The 20,677-nt window shown below is 42.5% G+C and overlaps 1 protein-coding gene across 2 annotated transcripts in view; it reads right to left on the reverse strand.

Annotated features, from left to right (window-relative positions):
* Positions 1-20,248, reverse strand: part of adcy8 (adenylate cyclase 8 (brain)) — a 127,585-nt gene extending 107,337 nt beyond the window's left edge. Inside the window, exon 1 of one of the 2 annotated variants that reach the window (XM_084912882.1) lies at positions 17,938-20,248. In XM_084912882.1, coding sequence (XP_084769008.1) covers positions 17,938-18,837 — 900 coding nt within the window. In that variant the 5' untranslated portion in view covers positions 18,838-20,248. The remainder of the gene's footprint in view (positions 1-17,937) is intronic. The other variant, XM_084912883.1, reaches the window with a different exon arrangement.
* Between the last annotated feature and the right edge of the window lie 429 nt (positions 20,249-20,677).

The raw sequence follows: 20,677 nt of genomic DNA on the forward strand, positions 1-20,677 counted from the left end.
ATACCCTCTTTAACTGAACTCATAAGTTAATCGTCACATTTGAGGGATTTTACTTTTGTGTTCTGTTGACTTTCTCAGATATATAGTGTGCCTTAGTTTGACGTCTTAAATGATTTCCGAATTACACTCTTCCCTACTTTAAATAGTCCCCTCATCTTGTTTGAACAGTACATGTGTAATTACTTTTGCTGCTTTCTAAGTTGATGGAAACTCCTTCTTCCTCCCTTGAGTTCAGCGAGCATTGCAGACAGAGAAATGAGACAGAAAGACTGTAAAAGCTTTTGCTTCTCAAGTCATTTTTAAGCAACGCCTGGAAGGTCACTGCACAAGAATGCCACCGGAAAACTCTGCCATTAAAAGCTCAAAAAGCTGCAGCTGATGGCCCTGATCCTTCATCAAATATTAAGAGAGGCTGAGTGCAGTGTCTGGTAACAACAAGATTGTCTGAGATCAACCGCATGAAACCACCGAGGAGGGTAAAAGGGAGGCGAGGGGTGGCTGGGGGAAGGCTGGAGTCAGTGATTCGTCCCTCTGTGCCCGCCTGCCCCACACCCCTCCTCCCTCTAAAATATTTTTCAGCGAGCTGAGTCAGTCTGAAGACGCCTGACTGCACACGGAGGAAATGTCTGCAAAAGCAAAAGAAAGAGGAAAGCTACAGATGACAGCGACACTTATGAGGTCACTATGACTTCACATAGCAGAAATTGTGTCTGGATCAACATGGCTGCCCATCACTGTCAATCGCTGCTTTCGGGGTTCAGAGAAGCAAAGGTTCTGCCCAGAAGTTCAGCCTGTGGGAATCTACTGTATTAAAAGCTACGAGGGTAAAGGGCCTCTGCATAACATCACTGTTATTAATGACACGAGGCCCTGAACTGCAGCGTTGCTGGCATACAGTGCAAGCTACCGTCAGTCGAAACAGTGATGAGACTCTCCTGTACTGTTATCCTGCAAAATTATACTGTATGTACTATACTGTGAGCCATGTATCTTGTACTGCAGCTGGAAAAACGGTGTGTATACTGGATAGTCTGTGTCAGGGAGCAAGTCATTTGTTGATGTTCATCATTAATGAGCTCAGATCCTCAGATAACATTATCGGGTGTTTACAAATGTTAAAACTGGGAGCAGAGATGTGTTGAGGCATCTGGAGGCTTGCAGAAGTCTCACATACTCAAATATTTCATCAAGATCCATAAAAAAGAAGTCATATTAAAGCAGTGGTTCCCAAACTTTTTTTGCTAGGCCCCCCTATGTTTTACAAGAAACCCCCCACCACCACCACCACCTAACACCCCCCACACAAACACAAACACATCCTCCAACCACACACACCCATAGTTTGTTTTCAAACTCCACTGCGGTTTATTTCACACCTAAACATTCAGTAAACACAAATAAAAGTAATCTGCAATAAATTACAGGTAGTAATAAAATAAACTACTAACTCTTTTACGCTGCGTCCGCACCTACACGGGTATTTTTGAAAACGCAGCTGTTGCTATGCGTTTGGACCTTTCGTCCACACGTAAACGGCGTTTCGAATCACCGAAGATTTTTTAAAACTCCGTTTTTGCGTTTACGTGTGGACGAGAAATACAGAGTTCGTCACGCAACGTCAAAGGTATGTGCCTTTATTCATGTCACGCTGTGCGCCACGTTATTGTTTACATGAGATAAATTGCAGAATGGCAGATAGAGACGAAATACTGTTGATCTGACTATCTGCAGTTTTACACGCTTACATATACATGCAGTTACTGTCCCTCCATTTACAAAGGCAGAGGCGTCACGGTGTGATTATTTTACATTAGGGCTGCCACAAACGATTATTTTGATAGTCGACTAGTCACCGATTATTTTTGCGATTAGTTGACTAATCAGATCATCATCCATTGGACGTAAAACATACAGCTTATTGCACCAGCAGCATCTGCTCTTATATAACTATCATTAGCTTACAGCTTAAGGTATGTGCTAACTAAAAATAAAGACAAGATGATAGTTTATTAAATTTTAATGAAATTTGCAGATTGTTTCGGTGAAGTTTAATAAACTCCTTGCTATCTAAAATATAACAGGACACCGGAGTATATTCTCGAGCATCTCACACTTCTGATAATCAGCTGTCTGCTTGACGTTTATTCAGCTGTGTAAAAACTTTAATCTCAGCCAAACCGATTTACTCAGGAACAAATAAAATACTGAAAAAAGCCAAACAATAATATTTTTAAGTTATCTAAGTGACTTATATATATTTAACCTGAGTAGTGAAAGACAGCGGTGGGTTTGAAAACGATCTGCTGGGAGTCCGGTGTTCTCACGGCTAGCTATCGAACTAGTGGGTAACAGACGTCTCCGAAAACGTCGGAGCGCTTTTGAAAATATGTGGTGTCTTGATAAACTGAGCAGATATTTGAGGTTTACACAGCTACATTCTCACCTGAAAATATGTAAAACGTTTATTTTGTGACCCAGAAAGAATAATAAGAGTAACATTAAAACTAACCAGCTGCCGCCATTGTTGGAAACTGAGCTGGGCTGCGCTATGAATTCTGGGACAGAGCTTCTTCTTCTTCGGGGTTTAACGGCAGCTGGCATCCTTGTACATGCAGTGCTGCCATCTTCTGTTTCAGTCCGTTATTACACTCTTAAATCCTACTACTTATTCCTTCGTCTTTTGGGATCTTACAAAGCTTCAAACGACGCGTCGACTATTAAATTAGTCATCGATTGACGACTGATTTAATCGTGGCAGCCCTATTTTACATGTAGTTGTTTTTTCCTGTGTAATAATATTTAACATTGCTATCAATACATTTTTCAAAAAATGCCTCTCTGTGCAAAATGGGTTTAAAAACATAAACAACTGTGGGATACTGTTTGTCCGTGATTTGAACCGAGGGAACAACTCGTGGCAGGACCAGCCTGATATTATTTGTATCCCACTGTAACTTTACTGTATAAAGAGCTAACATCTCCAAAATGTCAGGAGTAGTTATTAATTACAAGAAGTGTTTGTGAACTAAAAATCAAAAATGTAGGATACTGTTTGTCAGTGATTTGGAGAGCATAGCGCGTGCTCACAGGGAAAACCAATCCTGCAGGTGAGACCTACCTCGGCACTTGTGCAGGTGAAGCCAAAGGGAAGATATGCTTCACCATATTCTCTAGTCTTTGGCTTAGAATGAAGTTGGTTTGGAAACATATTTGGCGATGCTTCATCTCCTGCTGTCCTGTCCATTATGCCAGCAGTGTCCAGTGTTCTTTTTTTTTCTTCTCATACCCCGCCCCCCCTGCAATGGCTCTGTGCCCCCCCTAGGGGGCGGGCCCCACACTTTAGGAACCTCTGACTTAAAGTATGTTATGGAGATGGACCGATCCGATATTACGTATCGGTATCGGTCCGATACTGACCCAAATTACTGGATCGGATATCGGCGAGAAATAAAAAATGTAATCCGATCCATTAAATATCAAAAAAGCACCTCACAAAACTTGCGACACGGCGTAACTCGGCTCATAACCTAGCACGTAGCAGCAGTATGCATCACGTGATAGAGCGGCTGTGTGTATTTGTAGCTTCGCTACCAAACCAGCATTTCATCTCCGAGGAAGTTATCCCAGAGAGAAGTAAAGCAAGTGTGTAAGTTCATCTCTGAATGTTTGTAAAGCATTTTAGCGTTAAGCTTAACAACCAATATATGGAGGGACTGCTTCTCTCTCTCTCTCTCTCTCTCCTGCTGCTACTTCAATCGTGAAACTGCTTAATGATCAGCTGATCGGCTTTTCTGTCGCGAGTCCGTCTCTCTTCTTAGTTTTTGGCCCACTTCTCACCAGAAAGAGGAAACCAGCGGTTGAACAACAGCAGCACTATTAAGCTTGATAAGCTGTTGTTAGAATTTATTTAATATTACTTTCTACACCAGGATCTTTTTCTACGTAGCTGGTAACTGTGCAGGGGCGGATCTAGCAAAGTTTAGCCAGGGGGCCGATAGGGCATGAACAGGGAAAAGGGGGCACAAAGACATACTTTTCTTTCTTATTCTCATTTAAAATGTCGAGCTTTTAATAAATAATTATCTGAATCTTACACCCAAAGTTTTAATCTGATGTAAAATATATAGAAGTCCATTACTGTATATAGTAACCGTTAAGTCTAATATACCCTAGTAAGCTATACTACTTTTTCCTTTGGGAAGATACCATCTGTGCAGTCTGCAATTCTGTTGAAGAAAGATGTTGAATCTATTTAATTATTCTTGAAAAATAATTTATTTCTGTGCATTTTTCCCCCCTGCATCAAATTAAAGTTAATTACATCGATTAAGCATCATGAGGTGGAGGGTGGGGGGTGGTTCCCTTTTTTGTTTTGCTGGGAGTTTGCAACCCTATTAGTTAGGTTGCTTAATATTTCTGCTAAGTACTCTTTAAAATACCAGAATAGGGAGGATGGAGTAGGTTTAAGTTTATTAGATTGATTGGTTTTGCTGAACTATGAAATATTTTGGGCGCAGTGTATTTTTTACATACAGGTATAACAGAATAGCTTTAGTGTTGTTATTTATTTAAACTTGAGTGTAAACTTATACAAAATGCAGCAAGATATTAAAAAAACGTTTTATTGATTAAAAAATACACTATATCGGATTCATATCGGTATCGGCAGATATCCAAATTTATGATATCGGTATCGGTATCGGACATAAAAAAGTGGTATCGTGCCATCTCTAGTATGTTAACAAGTTGGGGATGGGCAAATTTTTTGAGGCACAATATAATTCAGACAGCATTTAAAATGTGAAAAAACTTGTCACATAATACACATTTAAATATGTATTAAATGAGTTCACACATCTGCATTAACATATCCATCACCTTCCTGAAACTTGCCAGGGGGCATTCCTGGCTGTTTTTGGGAAAACAAAGATGGAGGTAATGGATGAAAAGACTCCACAGAATATCTTCCATATTTTCCAAGTGGAAGAATAACTTTTTATCTTTTCAAAGGACCTTTGAAGTAGGGCTGTGTCTCGTCACGGATTTCTATAATCGATTTGATTCGATTTCAGTATCAGTACAAATCTATATTTTTATCATGGTAGAAGCAAAACAGCCGAAGTAAGAGGGAATTTATGACGATGTTTATCAAATGTGAAGCGTAGTTTCGATCGTCTTTTGCTGCTGGTTCAGTGAATTTTGGTCAGAGAGTGACGAAACCTGCAGCAACAGAATCTGTGAGCTGTCGCCGTGTCTGTGCACGTGCCGTCGGGTGAACGATCCACGCTTTGTGTTTACATCTTTGTGAGGATCCGTTTACTTGCTCTTTAATCGTTTGCTGTTTTAGCTGTTTGGTGGTTGTTGAAATGCTTCTGTGAGCTTTTACCTGAGATTGTGGCATTTCTGGAAAAATACATTTATATTTAAAAATTCAGGATTTAATGATTTGATATCACTTTATTCAAGCTAAAATCGATTTGAATCAGCGAAATCTATATTTTAAACCCACCCCGATTTTTAAGGCAATCCATATTGCTCATTTTGGTACCTTTTTAATATATGAACATTATATATCTTGATATAAATATGTATTGATATATAGAATGTGTTGAATCATCAAAAACCCCGGTTCTTCCATTTAAATAATCTGGTCTTCTGTAATGGAAATACAAAGATTTACATTTTTGTTTAAGGACATTTGAGGATGACTTCGCTTGTTATTCATACAGCACTTCATGACTTCAGGCTGGACACAGACGGCAGAGCCGATCCTGCTTCTGCTGTCAAAACCTTCCAACGAGCCACCGCTGGCACCAGATGAATAACCACCTCAATCAAGCGCACACAGTAATATACAAAATGACTGCGTGGGGGTAAAACCTGTGATTTATTTCCACGTGCAGACGCAGCTGTGAGAAATTACACTTTTTCCCAAACAGCTTTTATTTGGCGCTTTGTTTTTATGTTGTAGAAAATGGGTTGGCTCAAATTGGCGGATGAGGTCGTGATCAGCCAGTGGCACTGAGATGCAGTCACAGAAAACCTGATCAGCGCTTTCTTACGTAACGCCCAAAATCAAAAATGTAAATGAAAGCAGAGAGAGATGAAGCCAATGTCTTTTAAAAGGGTTGTTAACATTCAAAGCCTTTTGAGTGTTCAAACAGACAAAAAATTCTCCTCTCAGGGATAGAAAATGCATGCACGTTGTCTCGGTATGAAATCCAAACTTGGCTTTTTTTCCTTCTCTATCTCCTCCGTGCAGCCGGCGCTCTAGGTAAGCTGACTTTGACCTTGAAAGAGGAAGCTGCAGCGAGCGGGAGAACAGCTAATCGGCGGGTACGAAGCTCTCGCTGTGTGTGTGTGAACAGAGAAAATAAGACAGTGCTATTGACAGTTTTATAACACTCTTAGCTCCATGCAAACTCTTCCCTGACACCCAAACACACACATTATCATTCACATGCATGCTCCTTCACTGGCCAGAACAGGCTAATCTGTTATTTACTGATGCCCCTGTTCATTTAACAGCAAGAAAGAAGACTAAATGACCTCTGCACAAAGGCAGCTGTCAATACAGCCATGATTGGAAAGCCAGAATTGGGTCTGCTTGGAGTCTTTTCAGCGGGGGGGGGGGGGGGGGGAGCCACGAGTCGATATGAGTATATTGTTTAGACAGTGAGAAGATGGGGCATGACAGTGTGAAGGTTTTAAGGGAAAAGCAGTCAATACCACAGCCTTTGACAGGAAGGACACAAAGGATGTGGGGCCAACAGGGGCCCAACGAGACTCTAAAGAGACCGAGGTGGATCGATGGAAGTTGTTTTGAGTCTGACAGAAAGATTCAGTGGTGAATAGTGACAAAGAAGATGGAGGGATAGGAGCTGGAAGTGGTTCTTAAATGATAAAACACACAGCTGCATTAACCAAACAAAGACAGCACACCATTAGAGGCAGACAAGTGGACAGCTGCCAACACAATGAACATACTTAAAATCAAAGATGAGATGTCTGAGTTTTGATCTGCCGTCTCAAAACACCACTCTGAAACCAGTGATCTTTCAAGCTTCATGGAAAAAATAACATGGATGTAAGTCCGAGGTCCGAGGTCCGCAATCTCGACCAGAAGGAATCACAAGCGCGTTACTTCAGCCATCAAATTCTAGGATTTCTTTCATTTCAGTGAGAAAAAAATCTGTGATTCATCAAAGGAAGAACGCAAAACACACAATTCATTTTTTGAATTGAATTGACACGTTTATAGGACATAACTAAAGACTAAGACTACAGATTTGCGGTTGGGTGGGGCACATGGGATTTTCTGGTTTTTAAATATTTTCTTAGGTCAAGCAGTCTCGACTTTGGACATGGCTGGAGATTTTTAAATCCCTCGGTAGCCCCACCCTAAAGACTAGTAATAAATAACTAGTAAAATCATTTGAAAAATTAGCATTATGTTCTATTCACAAGGACTTGAAACTAGCGACTGAAACCATAAACATGTCAGGAAAGTGTTTACTCGAGTCAGAGATCAAGTTACAGGTGGGGTCATTTTCTCATAGATTTCTATACATTATGATTTTTTGCAGGATTTGCCCCCTACTGGTCATTAAAAGAATGCAGTTTATTATATGCAAAGTTTTGTGTCCTCATTTGTCTTTAACATAAGTCAGCACGTATCATAAATCCATCCACCAGATTACTTCCTACAGTAAGGATGAGACGCTCTCATAACCACAAGCCACCTCACAAAATGTCCTCAAAAGCCACTGAAATGTTTTAGTACCTATTTAACTTTGTGCTTCTGGCAAGTGTGATAAATCCTCAGCTTCCTTCATCCAATCTCATTCCCTTATTGTCTCTTCTCTCTGTATAATTGTTGATCTGGATTTTATATTCTGATCACAACATCCTCACGCAAACATAATTAATAAGAGCAGATTAGCACCACTTGAGTTCAGGATGTTAAATTTCACAGCGTGTCGAGTCTTCCTAACCCCAGGAGTTCAGTATGAGCCGTCCTAATCCTCCCTCTGCTGCTGCGTCCATCCAGCTGCACCGCCACCACGTCACTGCAGCCGATTTAAGATGAAACATGTTAGGCGCCGATCTCAGAGGTCAACTAATACAAACTCGCTACGCTAAACTAATCCATCCGGCCCGCTGACTTTCCAGCGAGATAACACTTATAATAATGACACAAGCTAAGACTTATCACAGCATGAGTGGAAGATAATTAATAAAGTCATTACTGAACTTCAAAAACACTCCTGCATGTCAGTAACTTAGACTTTCATTACACTGAGGCAGAAATCTGAGGGTTGAACAATTTAAAGTCCTGTAAAGAAAACGATTAATTTGTCTTTTGGCGAGATAATATGTGATAAAAACAACGCCTGTTAGCCACAGGCTTGATCACTGAGACACTTAATGAGGCAGTAAAATAAAACCAAAAACAAGTTTGATCCAGATTACCATCATTTTGTAGTTGCCAACTTTATGCAAAAATTATTTTGTAGAGCTACAAAATAACTTCTTGATTATTTTCTTGAGTATTGAGGAGTTTTGCTTTGGTTTATTAAAACCTCTTCATCACCATGTTTTTGCAGTCTTCATGATGTGTGCTGCAGGTCTTTTTGATTTTCTTCAGTTTGTTGTGTTTGTTAGTTTGCTTTGTGCTTGTCTTTCAGTTTCTGTTCCTTTCCTGTCTCCTCTCTGTTCCCCGTGTGTAGTTAAGTTTCTGTCTGTGATGTTCCCTTCCTGAGTTCTTCCTATTTTATTTTGGTAGTCTTCTGTCTCATGGACATGGTATTTACTTTCTCCCGTCTCCTTTCCCTGATTGGTCCCAGCTGTGTTCCCTGGTGTTTTTACCTCCCTAATCACCTTGGATGTGTCCCAATTCAGGGTCTGCACGCTTGAAGTACGCGCACTACGCGCACTACGCGTACTACGTATGGTGCATACTATAAGTACGAGAAGTGCGGAAGTGAGAGGCTTGTAAAATGGGACGGTATACGCTTCGTCGCGCTGTTCAGGTTGCCTAGCAACCATGATACTAACCGCGAGACACGTTACATACAGCTTTGTTTGACAGAAATGACGGAGAAAAATGTTTTGTTGGTCATTCGTTTTTGTCATGACATCACTTTGATTAGTTGAGTATCTGAGGCTGAGACCACGGGACTGTAAAACATGATTGTTGGGCTTCATTTCTGTGCTGAACAGTCATTTAAGATTAGTTAGTAAATAACAATTAGTTAATGTTGTTCATGAGACTAAAGTCATCTCACTGTGGTAATGTAAATATAATATGGCCAATATTATAGTATTGTCAGATTATTATGATATATACATATATACATATATATATATATATATATATATATATGTATATATGTGTGTGTGTGTGTGTGTGTATATATATGTATATATATATATATATATATATACACACATATATGTATACACACATATATATATACACACATATACATATATCACTGACTTTCAGCTTGTTGTGTTCGTGGATATATGACTGACTTTAATTATTAAACATTCGCACATAAATAAGTGACGTCATATTCAGTACTTTTGACAGTTCACTCTTCGGCTGCTCCATCTTATTAGGGAAATTCCATATACATAAATGTAAATTTCAAAACTCAACCCCAACATTTAATTTGTTTTTGATTGAAATTGAATATTACTTAAACTCGCTTAAATTAACTTCCAATAAAAAAGGTTTATCATTGATTGAAATTCATTCAGAAATGTTTAACGAATGAGCTGTCACAACTTTCAAGTACAAAGTTGTTATGAAGTCTGTCACATTCCCCCCTTTTTTTTCTTTTTTCTTTTTTTTTCCTTTATGTATTTATCCTTCTTATTTCATTGTACTGTATATTGTTACTCTTATTTGCCTTGTATGTCTACTGTACAAACTGAACTGGAATGACTGACTGTTCGCTTTATAATTTCAATAAAGTTTGGAAAAAAAAAAAAACCCTCTTCGGCTGCTCCCTTCTGCCGTATTTTGCGGCAAAATTATCCACACCCACCGCCGCGCTATGAATTGTGGGATATATGGGACGACGAAGCGTGCACCGGACCACGCTTGATATTTGGGGAAATCGACGGCGCATTTGGAGTATGCATTTGAAGTACACTTCGAATTGGGACAGCCGTCGTCGCGTGGCGGTGACGTAACCGCACTTAAAATGCGTACTTCAAGCGTGCGGACCCTGAATTGGGACACAGCCATTGTGTGTCTTGATAACGCTTGTTTCCCATAGTTCCTGTTTCCTGTGCGCACCGCTCCCAGCATCTCTCTCGGATGTTTATTCCTGGACTTTGTTTTTGCTACTTAGTGAAGGTGAAGTAACCATGGTAACTTCACCTTCAATAAAAAGGTTGTTTTTAGTTGATACCATCTTGCCCGTGAGTCTGCATTTTGAATCATCTCCTGATTCACTAATCTGACAACATGTCTTCAAATATTGTGAAACCCAAACAAATTTAGCTTAGTGATAAAAGAAACGTAAAAAAGTATCAAACATTTGACTCTCATTATAAATTGTGGCAAAACAATTGCTAAATTATCTTTTATTAACTTTTGACTAAATAACTGATTGACAGTCACTGTCGCTCTGTTTCCAGCAGAACTGGGGAAGTGTTTCGGTGGTTAGGGAGTGAAAGTTGGAGGGATGCGTTTGCATATATATACAAAAAGATCCTATAAAATAATGTAAATGCTAAGTTCAGTGACTCGCTGATGGCAGCTGAATGATGAGGACCACTGCACCCACCCGGTCTTCTAACAGGGAAATGAAAGACTAAACTTTCAAAATAAGAGCACAGGGAATATTCACTTGTAATTTACTGGCCTTAGTGTAAGACTCAGCTGAATCTAAAATAAAGCTAGTGGTTTATTGTTAATCAAAGAAATGTTTTTCTTATAAGCAGTGGATCAAGCTAAAAACATAATGTGATAAACATGTTATAGTATTGCTCCAGAGTTACTGAAGGGGGATAAGTGATTAGTGCAACCATGACCTATTGACAGAAGTGAATTGAAAAGCTTTCATGGCCTGCTGAGTCTATGAAATATCAGAGGTTTTATTGAAAAGCCATTAAACTGTAATCAATTACTGCAAAGCATAGCATCAGCCTCTGAATCCAGCTTATAGCAGCCTCTTTAAAACTATCAACCTCCGGCCCAGAAAAAGCTCGCTGGTTTGGAGACAGCAAGCAGAGCGACAGCTGAACCACACCGGGTGGGGGAGCTGGGAAATGCACCCTGAGCTACACAACAACAGCCAGTCAGGGCAGCCTACAGCCAGCTGCACAGCTTTAGTCAGCTATACAGCCACACAGAGGCACGAGCATTCAGCAGCTCAGGAGGTCGAGCCTGTGACGGCTGGTGGTTCAATCCCTGGCAATAAGTACCAGGCCATTTACACCAGTGGGAAGATAAGGCCTCACACGAGATCACATGAATCTCACTGAGCATGCTCAGAGAGCTTTAATGCTGCAGCACTTAGAATTCCCAAAAAGTCTGTGAGCTACTATAAGTGACAAATTTAAGAAAACGAAATCTTTGACCCTTCAGTGAGGCTCTGTTACGCTGTGTGTTGGGTCCACTACGGTCACTGCAACATCAGTACAGTCATGTTCTGAGTGCCAGCCTGTATCCTAACACCTTCTTTAGGGGACTGTGGACCCATGCAAAGCTGGACGGTAAAACCTTCAACAGTGATAAAAAACATGATCAACATAAAGTCAATGGACCTCATTTCATCCACGTTTTGACAGACAACACAAAAGGCCAATGATAATGAGAACAGCGCCGTGCTGAACCAATCGTGTGGTTGGAATAAAATCTCAGGAGTAAAAGAAAAAAACCTTATGCCTGAAAGAAAATTGTGATTTTATTTATACCGTTATATTTATCGATATCGACTGATACTAAAAACATTATTGCAATAAGAGTTTTTTCCATATCGACCAGCCGTAGGTTCATCCCTCCAGTAGAATTCCAGAGACGCATGCAGACCATACGCTGCATCCAACGACTGGACTTTTTAAACATCTGGCTGTTATTCTCCTGTTGGTGTCTTTGAACAAAGCAAATAAAGATGACCTTGTTTTATTTCAGTGTCTCTAATGCATTTGCAGTCATTTATGACTACATTTATACTACATTTGTTTTTAAAACCATTTTCACACATGCACCTGAAATCTGCCAAACATTACCGAAAGGGGTGGATGTCTAGCTAGTCTTTAACCCGCCAGCTCTCTAGCACAAAGCCTGTGAGATACTAGATTGCACCAGTATGGGAATGGTAAAGCTAATATTCCAGTGCATCAGAGCATTTGCTGCTATCGAGTGGGTGACATGTAAGCAGGTAGCTCCCTCACCTAAACCAGTATTTCCAGTAGTACGAAAAATCCCTGCTGTGCCACATGTGAGAAAACACTGCCCCGAGCTGATGTGTGAACATGAACAAAGTGTGTGTGTGTGTGTGTGTGTGTGTGTGTGTGTGTGTGTGTGTGTGTGTGTGGAGGGGAGAAAAGTGGAGGAGAAACAGGGGGTGACAAGTCAACACGAGCTCAGTGATCTAAAACCAAAAACGGACAGATGCTAACAAACGTCTGCAAGTCTGTCAGGGAGAGAAGATCTCAGACACACAGAAGAGGACGGAGCACGTCGACGGGCAGGTGAGGGGTGGTGGAGGGTTGTCTGGGGTTATGTCACTCTTTCCAGGATGCATATCTATGTCAAATCCGAACAATAATCCCTTCTAAGTTGGGCAAAGCCTCACCTATGATCAAATATACATGCAAGTCTCTGTCTATAATTTAGATGTATTCTGCTAACAAACGGTCAAAGAAGCTCACCGAAGAATTACCCGAGAAAGATCATTCAACGAGCTCTAAAGCATTCAAACACTGAATGGTATCATCACCATAAAATGCCAAAGATTCAAAGCATTTAAGTTAAAGTCAAATCTAAAACAAAAAGCCAATTTAATGATCGACAAACTGTTTAGCTCAGTTTTTATTATACAAGAGAACAAAATGTGAAATTAAAAAGAGCTCAAGCAACAACAAAAATACTTAATAATGCTTATAAAGCCATATACCTGAATCTGACAAAGAAGATATAAAAACAGTTTAACATTAATCCTCTTTACAATACTGAGAACTGCTGAGCTGAGAGCTAACAAACTGTCCCACATTGTACTTTAAAGTGCAAATCATCACCTTATTTCAAATATAGTGGTTTCCCTTCAACTGCTGAACATAGAAAAACTTAAAGAAGCTGCAAATTTTGTGTACGATACGTCCTTGACAGCTGAACAGTGCCTAACATCGACAGTAACGAATCCAGCTGCAGTCAGTGAAGCAGCACTTCTGCTGTTTGCTGATGTTCTGACCTGAGTTTTTACTCTTTTCTGTGGTAGCTTTGAGTTATAGCAGAAAACTTGACCTCTGACCTTGACCTTGAGGTTGAGGTCACTTAGTTTCAAACTTGTCCGAGATGTTTAGTAGTTGAACCTGGGATATCAATCTGAAGCTCCTATGTCGCCTCATTCTCGAGTTATCTCATTGACAAACTTGGCTTTCCACACCACCCGCTCATCAGCTCACCAGCAGAGTAACAACAATACCCCAGCAGCCTTTTTCAGCCGATGGGTAACAAATATGACTGCTCAGCCGAAGTCATAAAAGTAACAATAAGCCTACAGGCTACAGATTTGATGACTTTCTTTCCAGCATCACAGCTCAAGCTGAAATAAACTGTGAGTGAATTTGTTATAAGCCCCCCCCCCCCCCCCCCCCCCCCGCGGCTTATAACAAGACAATATTGTGATTTTTAGCAAAAAATTACTGGAAAAACTGTTTTATCCTAATCATCTTATTTTCATTATCGGAAGCCAAAATCTTAATTAAAATTAAAATCCAATTAATCTCCCTGCCCTACTGCAGCGCAGGGGCTATGTTCAGTTTTCATCTCTGAGTCAGACTCCATAAACTGTCTAAGCAAGTTTTACTGGGAGCTGCAGGGAGTCCCATGTTTCCCCAAATCTTTCCAACAGAGGTGAAGACAGAAAAGCGAGCACAGAGCCACAGTGGACACATTATAAATTAACCTGAATTATCCTTCCAGACCAGCCGACTCTACTCACACCAGAGACACGCTGTGTGTATGCGCTTTGATCTGTAGCTTTGGGCTTCATGTTGTGTGTTTGTTTCTGCATAACCCTAAAATAATACATTTCAAGACCAAGTATAAGAGCTCTTCATCGTGTTGCCCGTCACATGTTTGTCTACGCTCCTTTCAAGTATTACAAGTCACTCTGGGAAATCTGCCAGACATGAAAGAGCTGACGGCTGATTTATAAAATATATTTCGTAGCTAATTGCTGATGTGAGGAGCTAATTCTGAAACGAGACGTGCACAGCACTCGAGAGCATTTCATACTCATCTTAAAAGAAATAAGTCAAGTCAAAAGAAAACACATCTGAGAGCCTGTGTGACGTTTTCATCAGACCGAAGACTCATAATCACAGTCAGTTAAACTCACTGAATAATCCACCTCAGGTGAGAGCGTCTACCAGCACACACACAACCATCTGCAGCATCTCCCTACAGAGTGACGTGTTTTTGCTTCTTTGCTGTTTGTTGTTGCTCCTCACTAAACACTTCGAGAAAACACAACGGAACCTATTGTGAAGGCTAAAAGCAGGACGCTGGGTGAGGACATTACTGAGGAGGCATTTCAATGTCACACACTGAATCTTTGTGCACTGATTTGTGCCTTCTGCTTCTTTTGTTGACATTTTGAAGGTAAATTCATTTTACATTGAAGAAAACACAAAATGTTAAGATTTCTGCTCATGTTCACTTAAACATGATAACACATTACATGAAATTTCCAAAAGCTACGAAAAATATATTCAATATAGCATCTTTCAGACTTTTAAACAGCTGATTCCTAAAATAAACACGTTATTATGATGGCCAGATTAGTCAAACCAATGTTATAAAAACAAAAATCATATTATTTGCAGTATAGCAACATGACTCCTGGACTGACACAAAGGTTTCTAAGAACAACAAGTATGTAAATTATGCCGTTCTTACTTTATGACAGTTCTCCATAAAAATGATTCCCATTTACAAATCCAAAGCGAGAGACTTTAAGCTCTGTGTTCTGCTTTTCCTGGTTTTCTGTCATATATAAACTGTTCCAATGATGGATGCTCATATTAAACCAAGTTTCAAATAACGAGGAAAATGAATCAAAGTGAGCAAAAAAAGAAGCTCAGGATTCAGACTTTTTTTTACTCTTGCCTCGGTATGATGTCATACTGAATGGATGTCCCTAATATGATGGGAGCCAATCAGAAATGTTGATCTAGCGGGAGGGTGACGTCCACGAATGGACAAAATGGGCCTAGAAACGAGCAGAGCAGGTCGTCTGTAAACCGAAACCAACAGTTCAGGGACGTCTGCAGGATGTGGAAGAAAACCTCTGACCAACCCAACAACTTATCTCTGCGCTCACACGACAATCCTCAGACTCTGTTAGCACCAAACAAACCATGTTGTCAGAATTCAACTGATGAATAACGACGCTGACTTGAAGTGCACAGCACTGCTTTTATGATCACTTCAAAACACTTTCACTTGTGACAGCAAACACGAAGAAAACAAAGCACAAATGGACTGCATTTAAAAGCTTTTTTTTACTGAACACACAAAGTGCTGCAATACAAACCACATTCACTTCTTCACACTGCATTTATTATACTAGAAATACAGCACATTATCGTAGAGACGCACCAGTGATGTTAGGGCCAGCTTCTGAATGAAATCATTGGCTTTCTGATTAATGGAAAACACTCTCTATACCTCCGGAGCTTTTCAACGAGATAAAAGAAAAAAAGGGAGTCAAATATTTTAGTGTGCAAACCATGCAGTGAAAGGTTTAACTTGCAATTATATTATTTCAGCACATTACTGTGGATTACTGCAGGGGTTAGCACTTGGTCGCCAGTACCAGGACACACTCACTGACTGCTTTGCATCAATTCATAAAATCCCTAAACTTAAAAAAGAAAGTTATCCCTTTGCCTGCATAAACCTCAAAATAACAATTTAATCCTGCCAAAGAGGTTCAAGAAGCTTCAGTGGTTCAGATTATCTGTCTGACTGTTTGTTAGCAGGATTACGTAAACGTTATGGACAGATTTCTGTACATTTTTCACCAAAATTACGATTGATTTCATTTGGGAGTCAAACTGGATGTGGAGCCTGGACATTTTGGAACTTCTTTACTGCAGCAACATGGACCCAGCTTTGATATTTGAAGGTTTTTGACTGTATAGGTCACAACAAACAAATAAGTAACTGATTTGAAATTTCCAAAAGCAGAACAGGAGGCAGGCTCCGCTCCTGTGGAAGCAGCTTCCTGTTTGGGTTCAGAAGACACCCTGTCTACTTTTAAGATCCAAACTTTTAATTAAATTCAATTAAATTGGTTCAACTTTATTTATAACACAACAAATCACAACAACATTCACCTCAAGATACTTTATATTGTAAGGTAAAGACCCTGCAATATTAGAAAGAAAATCCCAACAATCAGTCAGCCCCCTATGAGCAAGCAGTTGGGAAAAAGTGGGAAAAAATAATTCCCTTTTAAGAGGAAGGAACCTCCGACAGAACAGAGGCACCTATTTTTACCTGCCTATGATTAATAGTTCTGTTTATTGTTTGTCGTTTCTTCATCGACCCTCTACATGTAACAGCAAATAGCTCAAACAGAGTTCTTCCTCCCCAGTGTCGATGTTCATATTGTTAGTGTTGTCTGTCTTAGATTGTAGAGTCTTTACCTTATAAACACAAACTGAACTGAAATAGAATTTAAGTTTCAGTCTGTAAACCGAGAGCCATGTAAAGCAAAGATTCCACAAAACGAGCTGAGAAATCAAATAGTTGAGCTGTAACATCTCCCTCCTCGAGGGAAAGTTCAACGACAGGCCACTAATGGATTACAGCAACATGCCGCTCCCTCTCTCGCCATCAATCAGATACTAAGTAGCAACAAAACTGCTCAGAATCGTGTTCTGCTTCATTAGCTTGCCTCGTTTACTTCCACATCTGATGATCAGCTCTTCAGTCGATGTTGACAGACTGCTGCGGTTATTTGAAGCTTTCTGAGAGCTCTGTGTTCATTTCTTGGTGCTTTCAGGGACTCAGACATATATGATGATGGTGCCATAAGACAGTCTGACAATCAAAGGCAAGCACATTTAGAAATATCACCCTCTCAGCTGTTCACCTGCACACTTCCATATGAAGCATCTGACTCTAAAAGACCTCCTGGAATTTGATGCATTTTTACCAAAAAAGATTTAAGTTATTGTTTTCACCAGCAGGGGGCGCTAAACCTGTGTGGAGCTCAGCTGCATTTCAGGCCCTCCTTTGTGTGTGTGTCTGTGTGTGTTGGACAGCTCCTGGTGCTGAAACCTGAAGCACTCTGAGGCAGTCACACCAGGCTGCTGTCACAAACTGACGCATTTCATTATTAAAACACGAAAAAAATCAAACCACCTGAGCCAGAGTCGGGGAAGCACAGGCCACACAAAACATCTCAGGTAAATTCACACCTGGTCGTGGAGTCTACGACTGTAATTGTGCGCTCTAAAAGACGGGGAAACACACGTGCCAGCTGCACATAAACCGACTGTAGGTTTGGAAAGTGAAACATCATCACACAGCTGAGAGTTCTGGTAAATATCAGCGCTCCGTAAAAAGATAAAGTTTCAGGGAGGAGAAAGAGGAAGATAAAGCAGCTGCTTCGGGCAAACGAAAGAAGACAGAGCAGAGGAATGGAGGAGACGTGAAAGCAGGGTATGTCGAAGGCTCACCTGGTTGCTGGAGAGCTGCACATTCTTGGAGATGAGCAGCTGGACCAGGATGTGAAGCCCCGAGGTGAACAGGCCGGCCAGGATGGCCCAGGTGAGCGGCAGCGGCAGCATGCTGTAGGTGGCGAACAGAGTGAAGAGAACGTACCCCACCCCGTCGCCCAGCAGCCCGTAGCCCAGCCCTGCCGCCAGGATCTGCGTGGCCATTGCCACCCAGGTGACCACGCCGCTGTACTGCAGGTAGCTGTGCGACGTGGTGTCCTTTCGCACCACCACTAAGGCACAAATAACAACTTCGATGCCCGTGAAGAAGCCCAGGAGCGTCCCCTTGATGGGGTCCATGGGGATGGAGGCCAGGGTGAGGTGCAGCACCAGCAGGGTGAGCTTGGTCACCACGTCCAGGATGTTCATCACCACCACCGACTTGCGCCTTTGGCCCAGGAAGTAGCGCTGGTACAGCCGCTCCAGGTCGCGGGACTTGAAGGAGTTGCGCAGCGTGGGGAAGATCACGCCCCGATACGTGTAGCCCCAGTTCAGGAAGAAGTCTGAGTTGCTCGGCGCGCAGTCGATCTGCAGGAAGCCCAGGTCGCTGCTGGCGCGCTCCGGGAACACTTTGGTCCCGCCGTTGTTGTGCCGGTCTCCCACCGACGTCCGCCCTGCCGACTGCTTCCGCGCCCCTTGGCTCGGGTCGTAGGGCTCGTCCGGCCCGATGCCCTTCACCCCTCCCCCGCCCTGCTCGTGGATGAAGCGCTGCTCGGTGATGTGCCGCACCGCGTTCTGCCACAGCAGCCGTTTGGGTCGCGCGCTGCCGCTGCTGTTGCTGTTGTTGCTGCTGCTCGGGGTCTTGTTGATGGTGTAAAGCTCCTCGCTCGCGCTGGAGCACCGGACCTCTGACAGCTCCATGGCAGCTGCCGCCGCGCGCGCTGGTCCCGTTTGTCTGTGTGTGTCTTCGCCGCACTGATTACAGGCTCGTAACCCACCCTTCCCGCGCGTTAAGGAGCTCGGCGATTTTGGGGGATACAACGTCCTCTCGTGCGCACTGAACCGGGGGCGCGTGCTTCTCTCTTGGGTTGGAGGTCATTGTCGCGCGAACGATTCCAAAAACGAAAAAAACCCGCACAGAAATCCTACTGGAAAGGAAAAACATCTCCAAGATGAACCGCGCGCATCGTCAGAAGCGTCTCAAAACAACAATAACAACAACAAAACAACAACAATCACCGGGTGGCGTGTCCAAGCTCGAGCCACCAACCGTCCGCACCATCGGGGTGCCGCGGCAATCCAGGAGCGGGAAAAACGAGGCGGGGACACGAGGAGTGCACGCGGCACAGAGACCAGATTTCCAAATGGCTCGTGCGTCGTTGGCACAGCTCGGTCCGCTTTACCGTGCCATGGCTGTCCTATCTGCGCCTGCAGCACGAATATTCACATTAATTCCAGTCTTCTGTCTTCTACACACACACGCGCGCGCACACAGATCCAGACAACGGTGAGGTCAGCAACTCAGAGAGGAGCAAAAAAACCACGAAAAAACATCCAAAAATCTTGTTCTCTTAGAAACTCGGCGACTACTCAGAAATATCAACTTGTTGTTGCGCGCGAGGCTCCAGATCAAAGTCGAGAGCGCGAGCCACTCAACCCTCCTCAGGCCTCCCCATCGAAACGGGGGGGGTGGATGCAACACCTGGCTGTGAGATCTGAGAGAGCCGCCCTCCGTCACAATCCTACCCGCTTCTCTCTGAGAGGACGGCGCGCGAGACGGAGAGCGTCTCCATGGGAAGCGTCCAGTAAATAATGCCTTCTGCCTCCGCGTGCTGTGCGCGCGAGGCTGACAGAGAGCGAAGCCTCCTTCCTCCTCCTCCTCCAGTTCCTCGTCCTCCCGCGAGCCGTCTCTCTCCGCGTGAGACCTCCCGGGTTTGGCTCTTTCTCCTTCTCCTCCTCTTACTCCTCCTCCGGTGTTTTTTTTTTTTTTTTAAAGGGCGTGCAGTAGCACCCGCGTGGAGTTGATTTGCAGAGAGCGGGAGACTGGTCAGCGAGTGGCACCGGGGAGCGAGCGTGTCAGCTACGCTCCGGTTTGACGTCACACCTCCGCGCGCGCGCGCGTGTGTGTGCGCTCCCCTCGTCTTAACCGTCCCTATCATCCCACGCTCTTCTCCTCCTTTGTCTTTTCTCCTTTCTTTTTTCCTTTCTCTCTCCTCCATTGTCTGCCCCCTCCTTTTACTCTCTCTCTTCTCAGCTGCCCAAATTTGGGATTAAACGGTGTCGCTTAAGCACAGCCTACACACTGTTTATGATTTTCCTGGGCTGCTCTGTAGCTTCCTATTATCCTCTGTCATATTTACATACTGCTGCAGTGGAGGAGGCTCGTTTTAGTCCAAGCCTCAACCTCCAGGGCTGTAAAACGAAGCCAGTGCAGAAGTGGACTGCAGTTCCTCTTACGGCCACATGAGGCTGGATCCCAAAGTAAGTCGATCCCCACTGACTCCCATGTTAAAATACCCATTGTTACAGCTAAAGTAACCATATTTACAGCAGGCTACAAAATACACTGTAGTACGTGTAACTAAGTTCATCCTTTATAACAACCAAACGGGGCTAGAATCTGTTTAAAACTCACTCATTTGGATTCAGGAGTTAGGAGTACTTTTCGTCTCCTCCACTAACTGAAGCCACTGACCGTAGTTTCTTGGGCATTTTTAGTGCAGCTATCTGTCAAATATTACAGCGTGCTGTCTTGATCCAT

This window comes from Perissodus microlepis, chromosome 18 (genome assembly GCF_051167445.1).
Source record: "Perissodus microlepis isolate ML-2025 ecotype Zambia chromosome 18, ASM5116744v1, whole genome shotgun sequence".
NCBI lineage: Eukaryota > Metazoa > Chordata > Actinopteri > Cichliformes > Cichlidae > Perissodus > Perissodus microlepis.